A 13,558-nucleotide genomic window follows, 5' to 3' on the forward strand; every position below is an offset into this window, starting at 1 on the left:
TAATCAATGATATTGGTTACGATTTCGTATTGTTGGCTTTTCTCCTGTATTTAGACAAGAGTGCCAATATAAGCTGTGTTTAACGACAAAATAACTATCTCTCATAATTATTCTATATTTTATAAATTATAAATGTACTGGTAATCTGGTAATGTAGAATAAACCGACCTCATCGCCTGATCGTCTTATGCGACTGTGCATGCGACCGTGGTCTTATGCTTATTTTGCAACCAAAATATATAGCCTATTTTCAGCATACTTTTCCCAGTTGTTCCTTTGAAGTGCATTTTCAAAGAAAGGTAAGTCATTAGCACAAATCAAAAACATTTCACTGCTTAGAAACAAGTAACTTGTTTGAAGTCATCACTTTTTTAGGTTAAGTCACCAAAATTCACCATAAAAGAATCTCCCACATATAACCTCCATTATTCAATTGAACAGTATTAGAAGATCTAAATGGAGACACTCAATCCAGAGAACGTTTTGAAATTTATGAATCTAGTCAATAATTTGAAGCATAGTTCTCGACGAGGTTGGTCACTCATCGACGTAAAAGACCATGAACATATTGCTGGTCACATGTATGCCATGGGGATGATGACGTTCCTACTAGGAGATAATTCTAATTTAGACAGGTTTAAGTGTCTCCAACTAGCTTTAGTCCATGACTTAGCAGAAAGTATTGTTGGAGATATTACTCCACATGATAACATTCCCGAAGACAAGAAACATGCCTTAGAAGATAAAGCAATGAAAGAAATTGCCTCGCATTTAGGTGAAGATATAGGTCCTATGATATACAATCTTTACAAAGAGTATGAAGCAAAGCAAACAGCAGAAGCAATTTTTGTAAAAGACTTAGGTTTGTTCCCTCACTTATAACCCCCAGAGTGTGTAATAATTGCCGTTTTAGATCGTCTAGATATGTTGTTCACTGCCACACATTATGAAAAACGTGACAAGACACCAAACAAAATGCAAGAATTTTTTGACGCAACAGAAGGCAAATTCAAACACCCCTTCATTCAAAAATTGGTGCTTGCTTTAATTGACTATAGAAATAATCCTCAACAATTAAATGAAACTATACCTAATAACGCAATTATCAAAGAATAAAAAACACATTATTTGAGTTAGACAATTTACTTATTAATACAAGGCATCTCATCATCAGCAGTAATGTAAGGTTGATTATCAGTTCTCAATCCAAATGAGAATCCAGCTGCACATTTTTGTATTTTTGGATAGTAATCACTAGGTGAAGGATAAGTTCCTCTTCCGCTAAGATCTTTATGTTTAATCGACATTGAATAAGCGGGCATTTTGTTCTTATAGTTGTTAGGACTAGTTGGATCATATTGTGCTGGTCCAGGTGATCTTTCTTTTGCCATGACTGGATATCGATCAGACCTGAAATTTTCATTGTATTAAAACATTGTATGCGTGTGTGTGTATGACAGCACTAACATGCTAAAAGCACCATTGGCATGTAAATCAGGTACTTTAGGTCCAAGGGTGGTTGGTATATCATAAATGTTAGGTCCAGGGGTTTCAGAACCTTTTAAAATTTTATGTCTGTATGACATGGAGTATGCAGGGGGTCGCGCTTCTTTCATTCTAGGCGAATTTTGTAAATTGTAAGCTGCGGGTCCTGGTCCCTGAAATATGGCTGAAATTAAAAAAATTGAATATATTTTGGAACAACTAATGAGCATTATCTATTATTACTCAAGTCACGGGGTCGAGAAGCGAGGGAGTATGCAGGTGGATGAGCCTTTCCATACATAGTCATATGTTCAGTGTGATATTTGGGACCTGGACCCAAATGTCTGTCCTGAAGGGGCAGTTTAAGCCCCATGGAGTATTGTGGATTGCGGTATTTAGTTCCATCGTGCTCTTTGTATCCAACGAGAGGTGGTAGCAAATATTTTCCTGGTCCAGGTCCTAAAATGGATAACTCATTTATTTCGATTATTCTACATAAATTACAATGTACAAACCTAAATGTTGTCGAACCATGTTTTATTATAAATTTTCATAACGTTAACTTAAAATTTTGTAGAAATGATCTAAAAATGGTTTTGAAATGTAAATAAAAATAAAAGAAAATGTGTGTGACATTTGTAGGCTGCATATTACAAATGTTTAAAAAATTAGGAGGCCATGAATACATACAGTGCTATCAAACAGTAGTAAAAAGTGTATTTTTCAGTAATACAAAGCTTAAGCAATAAATTAGTTGCATAATTAATTAACAATTAATTAAAAAAGTATAAAATCGCAGGTAGTAAATGCAGTTAGTCTTTCTTAATAGTAGTTTCAGACGAAATTTTGCCGCCTTTGCCGGTCCATTCCTCCTTTAATTCTACGTCACATTCCAAATCTCTTAGGGCTGCCTTTACGTCGTATTCAAACTCTTTAAACTTGCGCAAATTTTTCAGGAGTAATTCTTCCACTCCCAGCTCTAGGAAATGTTCGTTTTGATAACGACTACGAGATACCATATTCCTGATAGCCCAACTCGCCGTTCTCTGAAAAAAAAAAAAAATGCCTAATTCTGAAATCTTGAAACAATATATACCTGAACTGATTTTTCATTAGGATGTTTCTTCATGATTTCAATTATCACTTCTGGTAATGACGCTTCAAATAGTGCTTTGCTATTATCAGGACACCTCAAACTAAGAGCTGCAACACTATTAAGACCAGCAGCGGCAGTTTGAACAGCACTCTGAAAGTTTTTATTACTTCATGGTTCCAAGGTCAAGTAACACAAACCTGATGTGCATTTAAGGAGTTTGATATAACAGGTGCCAGACCTTTCTGAATAATATGAACCTTACATTCATCATTACCTGCTAAAGCCTTAATTACCTTGAAGCACTGTCTAATGATTTTCTAAAATTTAAAAATTGTGTTTTAATTTTAACCAAAAAACAAACTTACTTCATTATTAACAAAATGGGTCATCACATCTTGAATCAGTTCTATTCCTCCAGAATTATCAATTTTTGTGCAAAATTCGGCTCTCACCAACAAAGAGGAAAGTGTGAGAATTAAATCATTAACAAGTCCCTCATCATCCTTCAATTCTTATAACAATGTTAGATGTATTAATTACCATGCAATAATATGCTTACTTTTAATCAGTTTAATAATATAGTCCAATGTTTCTGAAGCAATGATACGAGCGTGTTCATGTGCACGCCCAAATTCAACGCGAATGTCATCGTCCAAAATCAAAGCTCTCGACACCAATAAAGTGTCCTTTAAAACACTAGGATGTCCGTTTTGTAAAAGAGCTGATAATTTTTCCACAATATTTAAATTGATGAGATTTTGTCTGTAAATCAAAATTTTGGTAAGTAACTATAGTCATCTATTTTATTTACCTGTTCATCTCATGCATTACACAACATTCTTTGCACCATTTTAAAATGAACTTTTGAATGTCAGGATCAACTGTCTCTTCAAGATTCCCCATTATAACTTGCGCCCCTTTCTCTTCAAACAAATCTGGCTGTTTTGTCATTAGCGCCACCATTGCTTTTAAAGCAGTCACCTTAACATCTTTACTTGCTTCAGACTTGAGGAAAATATCTAATATCACTCCATATACACCAGCTCTTCCTTAAAATGTACTTGTCATTGTAATATCAAATTATGTTTTTTATACAAACCAGCATGGACTCTATATTGTATTCCTTTATCGCATTCTTGTTTTAAGGCAACTAACAGATCTGAACAGTCTTGAGCTACATAGTTTTCTTGACACTTTTTGAGCTTTTCTATAATACTATTTAAATTCTCAAAATCAGCGGAGGCTCCCAGTTCAGTGACAACATTACTCAAGTCAACTCCCTGTTATAAAATTGGCATTTAATTAAAGAAACAAAAAAAAAGTTACTCACTTGGGCTTTAAATTGGGTAACAGCTTCTATAACCGCGTCTTCTGGGGATAATCCTAAATCATTGATATTTTCTTGAACAGCCTCATCAAAAGTTTGTTGCGTTATGACGAGTACCATTTTTGGAAGTTGCTTTTGCAGTCAAGTACACTTGGTAAATTAAAGTAAAAGCTGTAGCCCCCACTAACACACTATTTATCCAAATAGTGACAGACTGCAAATGGCTGGTGGAAATTTTTTCACAATGAAATTATTAAAACAAGAAGTTAGATTTATTTGTTAACGGAACAAAATAATTTTAATGACATGTAATGTACTGTCACAATTTGGCCAAACCGGTAAACGTCAAATAGTTGGATACTTTTGATCTATTTAGTGTAAATTGGTATCGCTGATTGTCACTTCTTTTTTGTTGTCAAAACTTAACCTAAAAAAAATTAACGATAACTACTTTTGAATATTATTTGTTATAACGTTGAAATTGTTGTTTTAAATGGATAAAGTACTGCCGGATTTTGAAAATTTAAAAGTGTCCGCATTCAGCAAGTACACTAAGTTGACGGGTGACATTAACAATGTTACCATTGGACCCAATAGTGTTGGTCATCAGAATTGTAGTTACGATGGGACAAAACCTAAAAGCAACACAAAGAAAGTTTCATTCAAAAAAGAACAAACGACAAGTACAAGTCCGCTTCCATTAACATATGTTTTGAAAGAGTTTGAAACTCAAAGACGGGAGAAGGTGCAAGAAGCTATTGATGACCGGTTTAGTAAATTTGAAAATTTCACGAAACGCCAAAAGGAAGAAAAAGAAACACAATGGCTTCTGAAGCAACAAGCTTTCGTCCAAAGCGTGCAAGAAAACGAACAAACAATTTTACAGACCATCAGTCAACAGGACGTTAACAGGTCAAAACAAAATGAAAAATTAATTAAACAATATCAAGATATGATTCAACGTAAGCTGCAATATGAACAACAGTTAGAAAAGAATAAAGAGAAACAGAGAATTTTGAATGAGAATATTGAAAAAATCAAGAAATACCAACTTGAGTTCAAGTCAGTATATCAAGAAATTATTGTTGTTATCAAAACATGCACGTCAACTGAAGAATTAAAGAAAATGTTAGGAGAACACTTCAAGTTGTTGAAATCTCTTCCAGAGAGTTTTGATGAAGTGATCTCTAGGTGTAAGTCTTACAGTGTAGATGAAGAACAATTGTCAAAGGCTGCAAATATACTAATTAAGAGTAAAAATTTGAAACTGCAAATAGAAGAAACTATTTCCAAAATAAACGCTAAGAAGAAAGAAGAGCAAGTACAAGTTCAAGTACCGGTCACTGTAGAAGTCCCCAAAAATACCAGTGCACAAAAGCATTTAGATGAAACTAAAAATACTCTAGTCGGATTGAATCAATGTGTGAGCATCAACAATCTTAAAAAGTATGCAGATATTAAACAGTTCTTATCACAATATTCATCATTATTTAAAGAGCTGTTAAATGACGAGCAACAAAAGCAGTACCGATTTGACTGTAAAAAAGCTGTAAATATTCCTGTAAATGCCATTTCCGCCGTCAGTTCTGAACATTTAAGAGATAAGTACACCAAGTTAAACAACTTATTATCAGGAAAGACAGTAGCAATAGCTGATAAACACATAAATGCTGCAAAACAACCACAAGGTAATATTGTTTCCAAAAATATAATTATTATATAACTATTGTTTTAGGTATTCCTTTTTGTATGGACTTGTTAGCAAAAAAATTTGTATTACAAGGTGATTTGATGATATCCAGCAACCCTGAAGCAGCATTCTGTTATGCTACAATAATAATATCACTATGGAATGATTTTCCTGATTTTGGCAAGTTACTGCTTGGTTATTTCTACACACAGTGTCCATACCTGGTGCCGTTTTATATCCCAAAAACAGAAGATCATACTAATGAAGAGTATTATATCAGCTTAGGATACCATTACGTAGATGGTCAAATTGAAAAACAAGACAAATTCTTAAAGAGAATGACAGGTATTTTGAGGTTGTATTTTGCTATTATGATTGCACATCCCAAACGAGATCAAGCAAAAAATCCTCATGATATTAAAAATGCATGGAATTTTTTGGCTTCAATTTTGAAGCTGGATCCTCAATTAGATATCACAGCCACTTCACTTCACATATTTCTAGAGACAGTGGGGTTTGAAATGGAGAGAGTTTATGGGCTTGCTTTTAAAAAAGTAGTTAGAATTATTATAAATAAGTTTATGCCTCTCCTGAAGAAAATTGATACAGGAGGCCCAGTGACAAGACTGGAAGTTCTTTTGCAAAACTACAAAGTGAAAGGTTATTTTGAAAAGCCTCACGGCATTTTAACGCCCAATTTTTGGTAATTTTATAGTTTATTTATTGTGTATGCACCCCTTATAAATAAATATCTACTCATTTATATTTTGCTCTGCATTGTCAGTGTTCTTGATGAGTAACCTTCTATTCGGTTCATTGTCTAGACCCAGTTCTATCCTATTTACAGTCCATCCACTGTCGAGTTTATTTGCCCAAAAATATATCACACCCTTCTGTTTGGGCCCTTTGATTGGAACTTCATAGTGTGCTGTATCAACTTTTGTAAAATTCTTTTCTGCATCATCAATTTGAATCCGTCCTTCCTTCATTGGTTCACCTAATAAGTACACAGCACTCTGGTTAGATCTAACAGTTTTCAGTGCTTCTTTGTAATATTCTGTTTGTCTGATGTTTTCATTCACTTTGCGTCTTAAAGCCATTCCCATCGAAACGGTAATTACTCCTCCTATAGCTCCTATTTTAACCAAAGTCATATTACTGACAACCATTTTCGTCTTGCAAAAAAATTCAGAAAATCAAAACTGCAAAATTATCTAAACAATAAGCGAATGTGGTGCCCTATCACCTGCTTTTTGGGGTTTGTTTGGACTTTTTTTTAGCCACTTTGCGGGTTGACTGTCACACTGGATCATAGAAAAGGAAAGATATAGAATGGCATCTCTTGTCTGAAAATTTGTTCGTTGACAACAGCGCCATCTTAATACCTATTACCAGTACTTTCCAAAAATCATGCATTCGATTCCTGTAAATTACTACAATAAAAAATGGCGGGTGAATTAAATGTGATTCCTTTCAATAAGCAAAAATAATTTCAATTGAAATTCAAATGAATACACAAAATGGGGAACAAACATTTATTATACATACATTTATTACACACGAGTATTATTATATAAAAAAATAATGTATACAAAATTTGTAAAAACTTAATTGGAGCAATACAAACAAAAACAGGGTATGTTTTCATTAAGTCTAATTACAACTATTTTTTCTAGCTTTTGAGAAATTTTAGATAGGCTCCCATTTAACAATCATATACATATAAGTATTTAGTTAAATACACAAGTAATTTCAAAGTGGTTACTCGTAATTTTACGATAAATATTTTCAGAAGCATAAAATTACCTGCTAAATGAGATACCGATGTTGCTATTAACTACCTTCTTGCAGTTTTCCCATAAACTTTTTTTTTTGAGGGAGTCGTCCTTAATAATTTCACTTCAGGGCTTATATCTTTTGATGTTCCTGGTACAGCTAACATTTCCGTTTCTGCAGATATAGGGCTTGGAACTGCTGCACAAAACAAGCAAACATTAACATTAGTCACTTCTGTTGATTTTGCAGGAAAATAAAAACAGTTTTCACTCGTTGGATCCTCATGAAATCCTACAATTTGTAAATAATATAGACTTTGTAAACAATTTCTATTAACAAACCTGGAATATTCAATGTCGGAATAGATCCATTTAAAATTCTTTTTGTTGATTGTCTGTTTATATTGTGTAAGGATCCAATTCGAATTTTTAAATTTCAAATGAATTTCGCGCGCGCAAGAAACAGTTGGTGAGAAGAAGAAAAGAAGGTTGGCAACCAACCCCAAAGAAACAGACATGCGCAAATGTTAGGGTGTTTTTGTCTCGTGTAAGATCACCCACTTCGCTTTGACCGCTTGGAGAGAACGGTCGATTTTCTTTCGAGCGCTTCGAGCAACAGGTTGTATTTTTAATTGTGAATTATTCTGTGCCTTTTGCTGTTGTGTTTTGTTTTTCCAGTGTTGATCTGTTCCATTGGAAAACCTAGCAGCCACCGTTGAGCCATTGGGTGTTCCTGATTTCTCACCGTTCTTACGACGAGGTTTTTGTGTTCCTGTTGGCGGTAAGCCGTGTCGAAATCTTCGCATCTTTGGAGAGGTATGTTTTGAACACCTGTTTCGCCGCGAGATTCAAGCCCCGACGATGCTTCTGACCTCGTGACACTTCGACGCGTGCGCTTTTTTCCACTAATCTCGTTTTTTTTTTGATCTTTCATTTAAAATCCATCGCAGTAGGGCTTTACAGGAAGTGATTTTTAGTTCGGGCCATGCTTTATTTAGCTATATTTGTGAAATCTGTATTTTGGATGGCGGCAAACGAATTGTTATTTTCACCGTTCTTTGTTCAGGCAGCGGCCATTTTGAAGCGTCCATTTGTTTCTTTTAATCGAGCACATGTTTTAACTGAATCTATTGAACGAATTAACAACATTGTGGGTCATGGGGGGACGTGCCTTCTATTCCTTTTATTTAGCCCATCGTTTATACAACGCCACAGGATTCATCGTATTTTTGCATCGCATATTTTCGACGCCTATTATTTGGAATGACGAATTCGTCCAACGCCATTTTGCAACTGCAGTTTGTCTGCCATGTTTGTTTATGTGTTTTGTTTGGGGAAATGTATGTGTAATAATGGCCCACAATGCAGCTAAATAATTTCACGTTTGAATTTTAACCAATAACTTGACTGGACACGAATTAATATTAATCACATGTAAATCTGTTAACTTTACAATCTTCATCTCATGCAATTTGTCTTTGTCTCACAATTTTAGCTTCAGTAATTTTCTTTGCTGTATAATTTTAATTGAGCGTAAATTTCCATGTTCTACAGTTTTGACCTAACATGATATTTTGTTTGCACAAGCTTATTTCACACCAGATCTTTATTTTATAAATCTTTGCTAAGTTTTGCTCATGTAAATATTTTGTTGATGAATGTCTTTGTCCTGCAAATTATCTGATGTCCAAATTTAATCTCAATTAAGAATTATTTGTTGTTGAAATTTCGTAAGAGTGTGTGGCGAATTTAAATGTTGTGTATTGCTCTTCGTTAAAACTTTAACACTTGTTCGGTTGTAATTTAATATTAGAGTCATAGAGATTGAACATTTAAATGAAATTGAAGTAAATAACACATAACTCGTAGTGTACGTGGGGCGCGCGACTCCTTCTCAAACTGACGGGATCAATCGCGGCACCTGCACAAATCCGCGGGTTTGTATAGCTTCAGGGGGCGATCGCGGGTCTTTAACGCTGTCGACTTGGCCCAATAGTCGAGACCCCACTACGGATCTGCGATCGTAACCGCCTCGTTTCGCAGGGCACGTTCGTAATGGAGAGATGCGTGTGAGCAGGCGTTGGTGTAGATAGAATCACCGTCGTGGGGGAGAACAGTGACGATCAGGAGTCCCAACCTCCACTTGCGCTACAACGCCCCCTCTGGGTATTTTGCTGTGCTCGTAAATGAAATTGCTATATTTTGCTCTATATTTTGTTCGATCGCCACACTCTCATAATGATTCGGGTTCTGCCATCCAATTTACATATGTGTAGGTCTTGTGTTCGTTCGGTTTTCATATGTGTATGTCTGTCAATTCGCGAGTGTTTTTCTTTCACATATCTTAGGGTGTTTGACATGTAATATGTCGGTGAATAAAACCCCAGGGGGTTTTGGGGAATGAAGACCGATGACACCTTGGCCCTGCGGACTCGCCAGAAGGGCAAACCGAGCGTCTGTCGTTCTTCGTTTCTTTTTCCTCCTTAGGAAGGCTCCTAATTTTGTCTATTATTTCTTGCGCTCTCGACAGTGTATGCACTTGTATGAAAGAACTTCTTCCCGCCATTTTTCAAAAACAAAAAAAAAAAAAACACACAACGTAGGTTCTCATTTGTTAGACGATCACAGCCAAGGCCAAACTTTTGAATTTTTGAATTTTTCGCGGGCCTTTCAAACTGTTTCAAGGTCAAATTTTAAGGCGGGAAGTTTGGGTTATCACAATTGATTTCTGCAAAATGTGACTCGCATATAAACTGGCTAACTGCTGTTTGTCTAGAAGTCAGTGAAGCATGTTTTGGGTTGTTTATTCTTGCAATCCAAATATCTAACAATCCTTATTGCTTGGAAAGCGATGTCTACGAGACGTCGTGTCTTCGCAATTTGGGATGCAACATGTACGTACTCTTTGTCCGGACATTATCACACAATAATAAAAGACTCAACGATGCACACTGAAAACGTACCAATTATTATTTTTATATTTACCAATGATTAGTTTACCTTAAACTCTCCAGAAGGAACTATAGTTCTGAAAAAAACTGATTTTACAAATCGGAAAAATAAAACAGCTGACTGCAACAGTTGAAAAGAAATCTCAAATTTGAAAGTGGACTCGCCCGAATAAAGAGCACAATATGATTCTATACATATCTTTGTCGCTCCCATTGGATTTGTACTGACACTGGTGCCATCTCTTGTCCTATTCCACAAGCTTTCAATGTTCAAGGTCATTGTATTAAGTTTCCACCCCCTGGTTAGGATTAGTAGTTCAAATGAGCTCAAATTAATAGGGTCGCAGACACATTGATCTACTAGTTCTTTCTCTTCACCAGCTTCATCTAGATTGTAACGAAACGTTGGCGAAACTGTGGAAGGACGAATAATTTTATCTCTTCATGAAGAAAACGATTTATAGTTAGAGGTAGAATAATCGGAATAATTTGAGAATATGGTGAATCGTCAAATCGTGAGCGGTAGTTGATAAGTGTAGCATGGACAGTGGCGTACGGAACGCCAGGTATTATTTTTCAAAATACATATAGTCTTTGCCATTTCTATTGAAACATCACTTGTTGATCGTAAATTTGACAAGGTTCATATTCATACAATTTTCTAACTAAAAGCCGTTGTCAATCAACCGAAAACTGTTAGCAATTGCTAAATTTTAGGCAAAATCAACAGGTGGTGTTTCAATAGAAATGGCAAAGACTATAAGCATGGCATCTACTGTGGCATGGCCCTAATTTATTTTATGGTATATTTAACTGAATTTTATAATCTAACGGAACAAAACGGAAATTGGTCCAAAAATATAGGTATATAGAACCTTGATTTTTGTAGAACGGAACAAATAGAATAGGAAAAATGTTCGAAAGAATAAAAAGGTTACAAGGTCATTTATATCATTAGAAAATGCGTTCATCAGATGCAATCATTGTTGTTTGACGTTATGACGCTTTTGTTCGCAATATTTTTAGATTAAATTTGACATAAAAAAATGTATATGCAACGAATTTCCCTTTATCAGAAATTGCGATCCATTGTTACTTGCCGAGCGTAAAAGTAATAGGGTCCTTCTGGCGAACGGCTAATTTCATAGTTTCTCGACGCTTATGCCCCTAAAGTATGAAAAAATACCGCGTGATTAAACATGACCACGGTTGTAGAATAGATAGGTTGATACACTAGCATACATTTGCATATCCCTGGTCAGCGACGCCAATTGCCGATCGCGTCGCCTGGTTTTTGACGTTTTAGGGACACAGAACTCTATAGGCATCTGTCTTTAACCGATGTAATTAATAAAAGAAATCGTACTTATCGACTCCGATCAAATGTCATTTACAAATTTTGCATTGTTCATAAAGCAATGTAAACGAAAATCCCCAAAATAACTAGAATGATTTCCGCTCGACAAGGTAGAGGCGCTAGCTGTATGTGTCCTTTCCATGGATATAGGGATCGAAAAGAAGCGTCGCCATCCCAAGCCATTAGTGTACAAACCTATCTATTCTACAACCGTGAACATGACTGAGTCTGCTGGCAATCCTGGATTTTCAGCTGAAATTGGTGTCATGATGTTTTCTATAATTTCCGGTTGTCAGCTGTCAAGACTGGCAGATTATTGACATTTTTAATTTGCAAAATGTATCCAAAACATAACCTAAATTTATCGTATGTCACGATTGACATATGTCACATAACTACTTCTGTTATACCAACATAAACGCATGAAAAGTTCAGATTTTTGTTCAAAAAACACCAAGCAATAGATCATCAACCAGAGACTTTAAATATGTATATTATATATTGTAATAACCCAAACTTCCCGCCTTTAAATTGACCTTGAAAAAGTTTGAAAGGCCCGCGAAAAATTCAAAAATTCAAAATTTGGCCTTGGCTGTGATCGTCTAACAAATAGGAACCTACGTTGTGTTTTTTTTTTTTGAAAAATGGCGGGAAGACGTTCTTTCATACAAGTGCACACACCGTCGAGAGCGCAAGAAATAATAGACAAAATTGTTTTGGAGGGGGGAGCACGGCACCCCCTCATAGGAGGAAAGACGCTGCGAAGATTTACTCCTCAGAGCAAAAACCCCCTTTGTTTTATTCCCGGACATATTACATTGCAGATTTTTAAGGTTACGGCAGTAAACAGGAGCACAACAAAAGTACCCCTGGGGTGTTGTAACACAAGCGGAGTTTGGGGCTACCGGTCTGGAGCTGTTCTCCCCCCACGACGGTGATTCTATCTATCACAAAGCCTACCCCACAGGCATATCTACATTACGAACGTGCCCTGCGGAACTAGGCCATTACGGTCGCCAGACCCGCAAGAGGATCTCGGCTATGGGCAGAAGCCGAGAACTTTACATCGGCTGCCGTCCCTGAATCTATCTAAACCTGTGGACTTGTACAGGCGACATGATAAATCTCGCCAGCTCGACTAGGAACCAAACTTCGCTTCTGCCACGTTTTCTGTGTCATTTAACCTCAAATTCCATTTTTAAATATTCAATCTCTTATAACTCTGATACACGGTTGTAGAATAGATAGGTTGATACACTAGCATACATTTGCATATCCCTGGTCAGCGACGCCAATTGCCGATCGCGTCGCCTGGTTTTTGACGTTTTAGGGACACAGAACTCTATAGGCATCTGTCTATAACCGATGTAATTAATAAAAGAAATCGTACTTATCGACTCCGATCAAATGTCATTTACAAATTTTGCATTGTTCATAAAGCAATGTAAACGAAAATCCCCAAAATAACTAGAATGATTTCCGCTCGACAAGGTAGAGGCGCTAGCTGTATGTGTCCTTTCCATGGATATAGGGATCGAAAAGAAGCGTCGCCATCCCAAGCCATTAGTGTACAAACCTATCTATTCTACAACCGTGCTCTGATATTAACAACAACTGAACAAGTGTTAAAGTCTCAAAGAGCAATAAACAACATTTAGATTCGCCATACAACCTTGTGAAATTTTAAACAACAAATAATTGTTATGTGAGATTAAAGTTGGGCATCAAATAATTTATATGATAGAAACATTCATCAACAAAGTATTTACCAAACAAAACTTAGCAAGGATTTATGAAACAAGAGATCTGGTGTGAAATGAACTTGTACAAATAGAAATATTCTGTGAGGTTAAAACTGTAGAACATGAAATTTACGT

At 35.9% G+C, this 13,558-nt stretch overlaps 5 protein-coding genes and 1 long non-coding RNA gene across 7 annotated transcripts; 2 read left to right on the forward strand and 4 right to left on the reverse strand.

Annotated features, from left to right (window-relative positions):
- The first annotated feature begins 78 nt into the window (after positions 1–78).
- On the forward strand, positions 79–1,132 carry LOC135134365 (5'-deoxynucleotidase HDDC2-like). Its single transcript, XM_064063019.1, has 3 exons — positions 79–299; positions 376–862; positions 914–1,132. The coding sequence occupies exons 2-3, from the start codon at positions 457–459 to the stop codon at positions 1,114–1,116; spliced, it is 609 nt and encodes a 202-aa protein (XP_063919089.1). The 5' UTR covers positions 79–299; positions 376–456; the 3' UTR covers positions 1,117–1,132.
- LOC135134364 (ciliary microtubule associated protein 1A-like) lies at positions 1,125–2,118 on the reverse strand. Its single transcript, XM_064063018.1, has 4 exons — positions 2,001–2,118; positions 1,729–1,944; positions 1,468–1,669; positions 1,125–1,410 (listed from the first exon to the last, which is right to left on the reverse strand). Exons 1-4 carry the CDS (start codon positions 2,017–2,019, stop codon positions 1,143–1,145), a joined length of 705 nt encoding a protein of 234 aa, XP_063919088.1. The 5' UTR covers positions 2,020–2,118; the 3' UTR covers positions 1,125–1,142.
- A 64-nt stretch (positions 2,119–2,182) lies between these two features.
- LOC135134363 (armadillo repeat-containing protein 6 homolog) lies at positions 2,183–4,244 on the reverse strand. The gene is made up of 8 exons (XM_064063017.1): positions 3,912–4,244; positions 3,681–3,861; positions 3,393–3,630; positions 3,141–3,343; positions 2,947–3,092; positions 2,779–2,898; positions 2,582–2,731; positions 2,183–2,531 (listed from the first exon to the last, which is right to left on the reverse strand). The coding sequence occupies exons 1-8, from the start codon at positions 4,026–4,028 to the stop codon at positions 2,298–2,300; spliced, it is 1,389 nt and encodes a 462-aa protein (XP_063919087.1). The 5' UTR covers positions 4,029–4,244; the 3' UTR covers positions 2,183–2,297.
- A 55-nt stretch (positions 4,245–4,299) lies between these two features.
- LOC135134362 (mRNA export factor Gle1) lies at positions 4,300–6,361 on the forward strand. Its single transcript, XM_064063016.1, has 2 exons — positions 4,300–5,596; positions 5,644–6,361. Exons 1-2 carry the CDS (start codon positions 4,402–4,404, stop codon positions 6,303–6,305), a joined length of 1,857 nt encoding a protein of 618 aa, XP_063919086.1. The 5' UTR covers positions 4,300–4,401; the 3' UTR covers positions 6,306–6,361.
- Positions 6,296–6,898, reverse strand: LOC135134366 (uncharacterized). Of its 2 annotated transcripts, none has more exons than XM_064063021.1 (2): positions 6,849–6,898; positions 6,296–6,800 (listed from the first exon to the last, which is right to left on the reverse strand). In XM_064063021.1, exon 2 carries the CDS (start codon positions 6,765–6,767, stop codon positions 6,351–6,353), a length of 417 nt encoding a protein of 138 aa, XP_063919091.1. In that variant the 5' UTR covers positions 6,768–6,800; positions 6,849–6,898; the 3' UTR covers positions 6,296–6,350. The 2 variants fall into 2 exon arrangements, with proteins under 2 accessions (XP_063919091.1, XP_063919090.1); XM_064063020.1 differs by having other exon boundaries at positions 6,845–6,893.
- A 264-nt stretch (positions 6,899–7,162) lies between these two features.
- On the reverse strand, positions 7,163–10,479 carry LOC135134235 (uncharacterized). Its single transcript, XR_010281255.1, has 3 exons — positions 10,374–10,479; positions 7,716–10,324; positions 7,163–7,665 (listed from the first exon to the last, which is right to left on the reverse strand). It is a non-coding gene; the product is annotated as an uncharacterized LOC135134235 (long non-coding RNA).
- Between the last annotated feature and the right edge of the window lie 3,079 nt (positions 10,480–13,558).

This window comes from Zophobas morio, unplaced genomic scaffold (genome assembly GCF_036711695.1).
Source record: "Zophobas morio isolate AGI-343-1 ecotype UQ-CSIRO unplaced genomic scaffold, CSIRO_AGI_Zmor_V1 ptg000023l, whole genome shotgun sequence".
NCBI lineage: Eukaryota > Metazoa > Arthropoda > Insecta > Coleoptera > Tenebrionidae > Zophobas > Zophobas morio.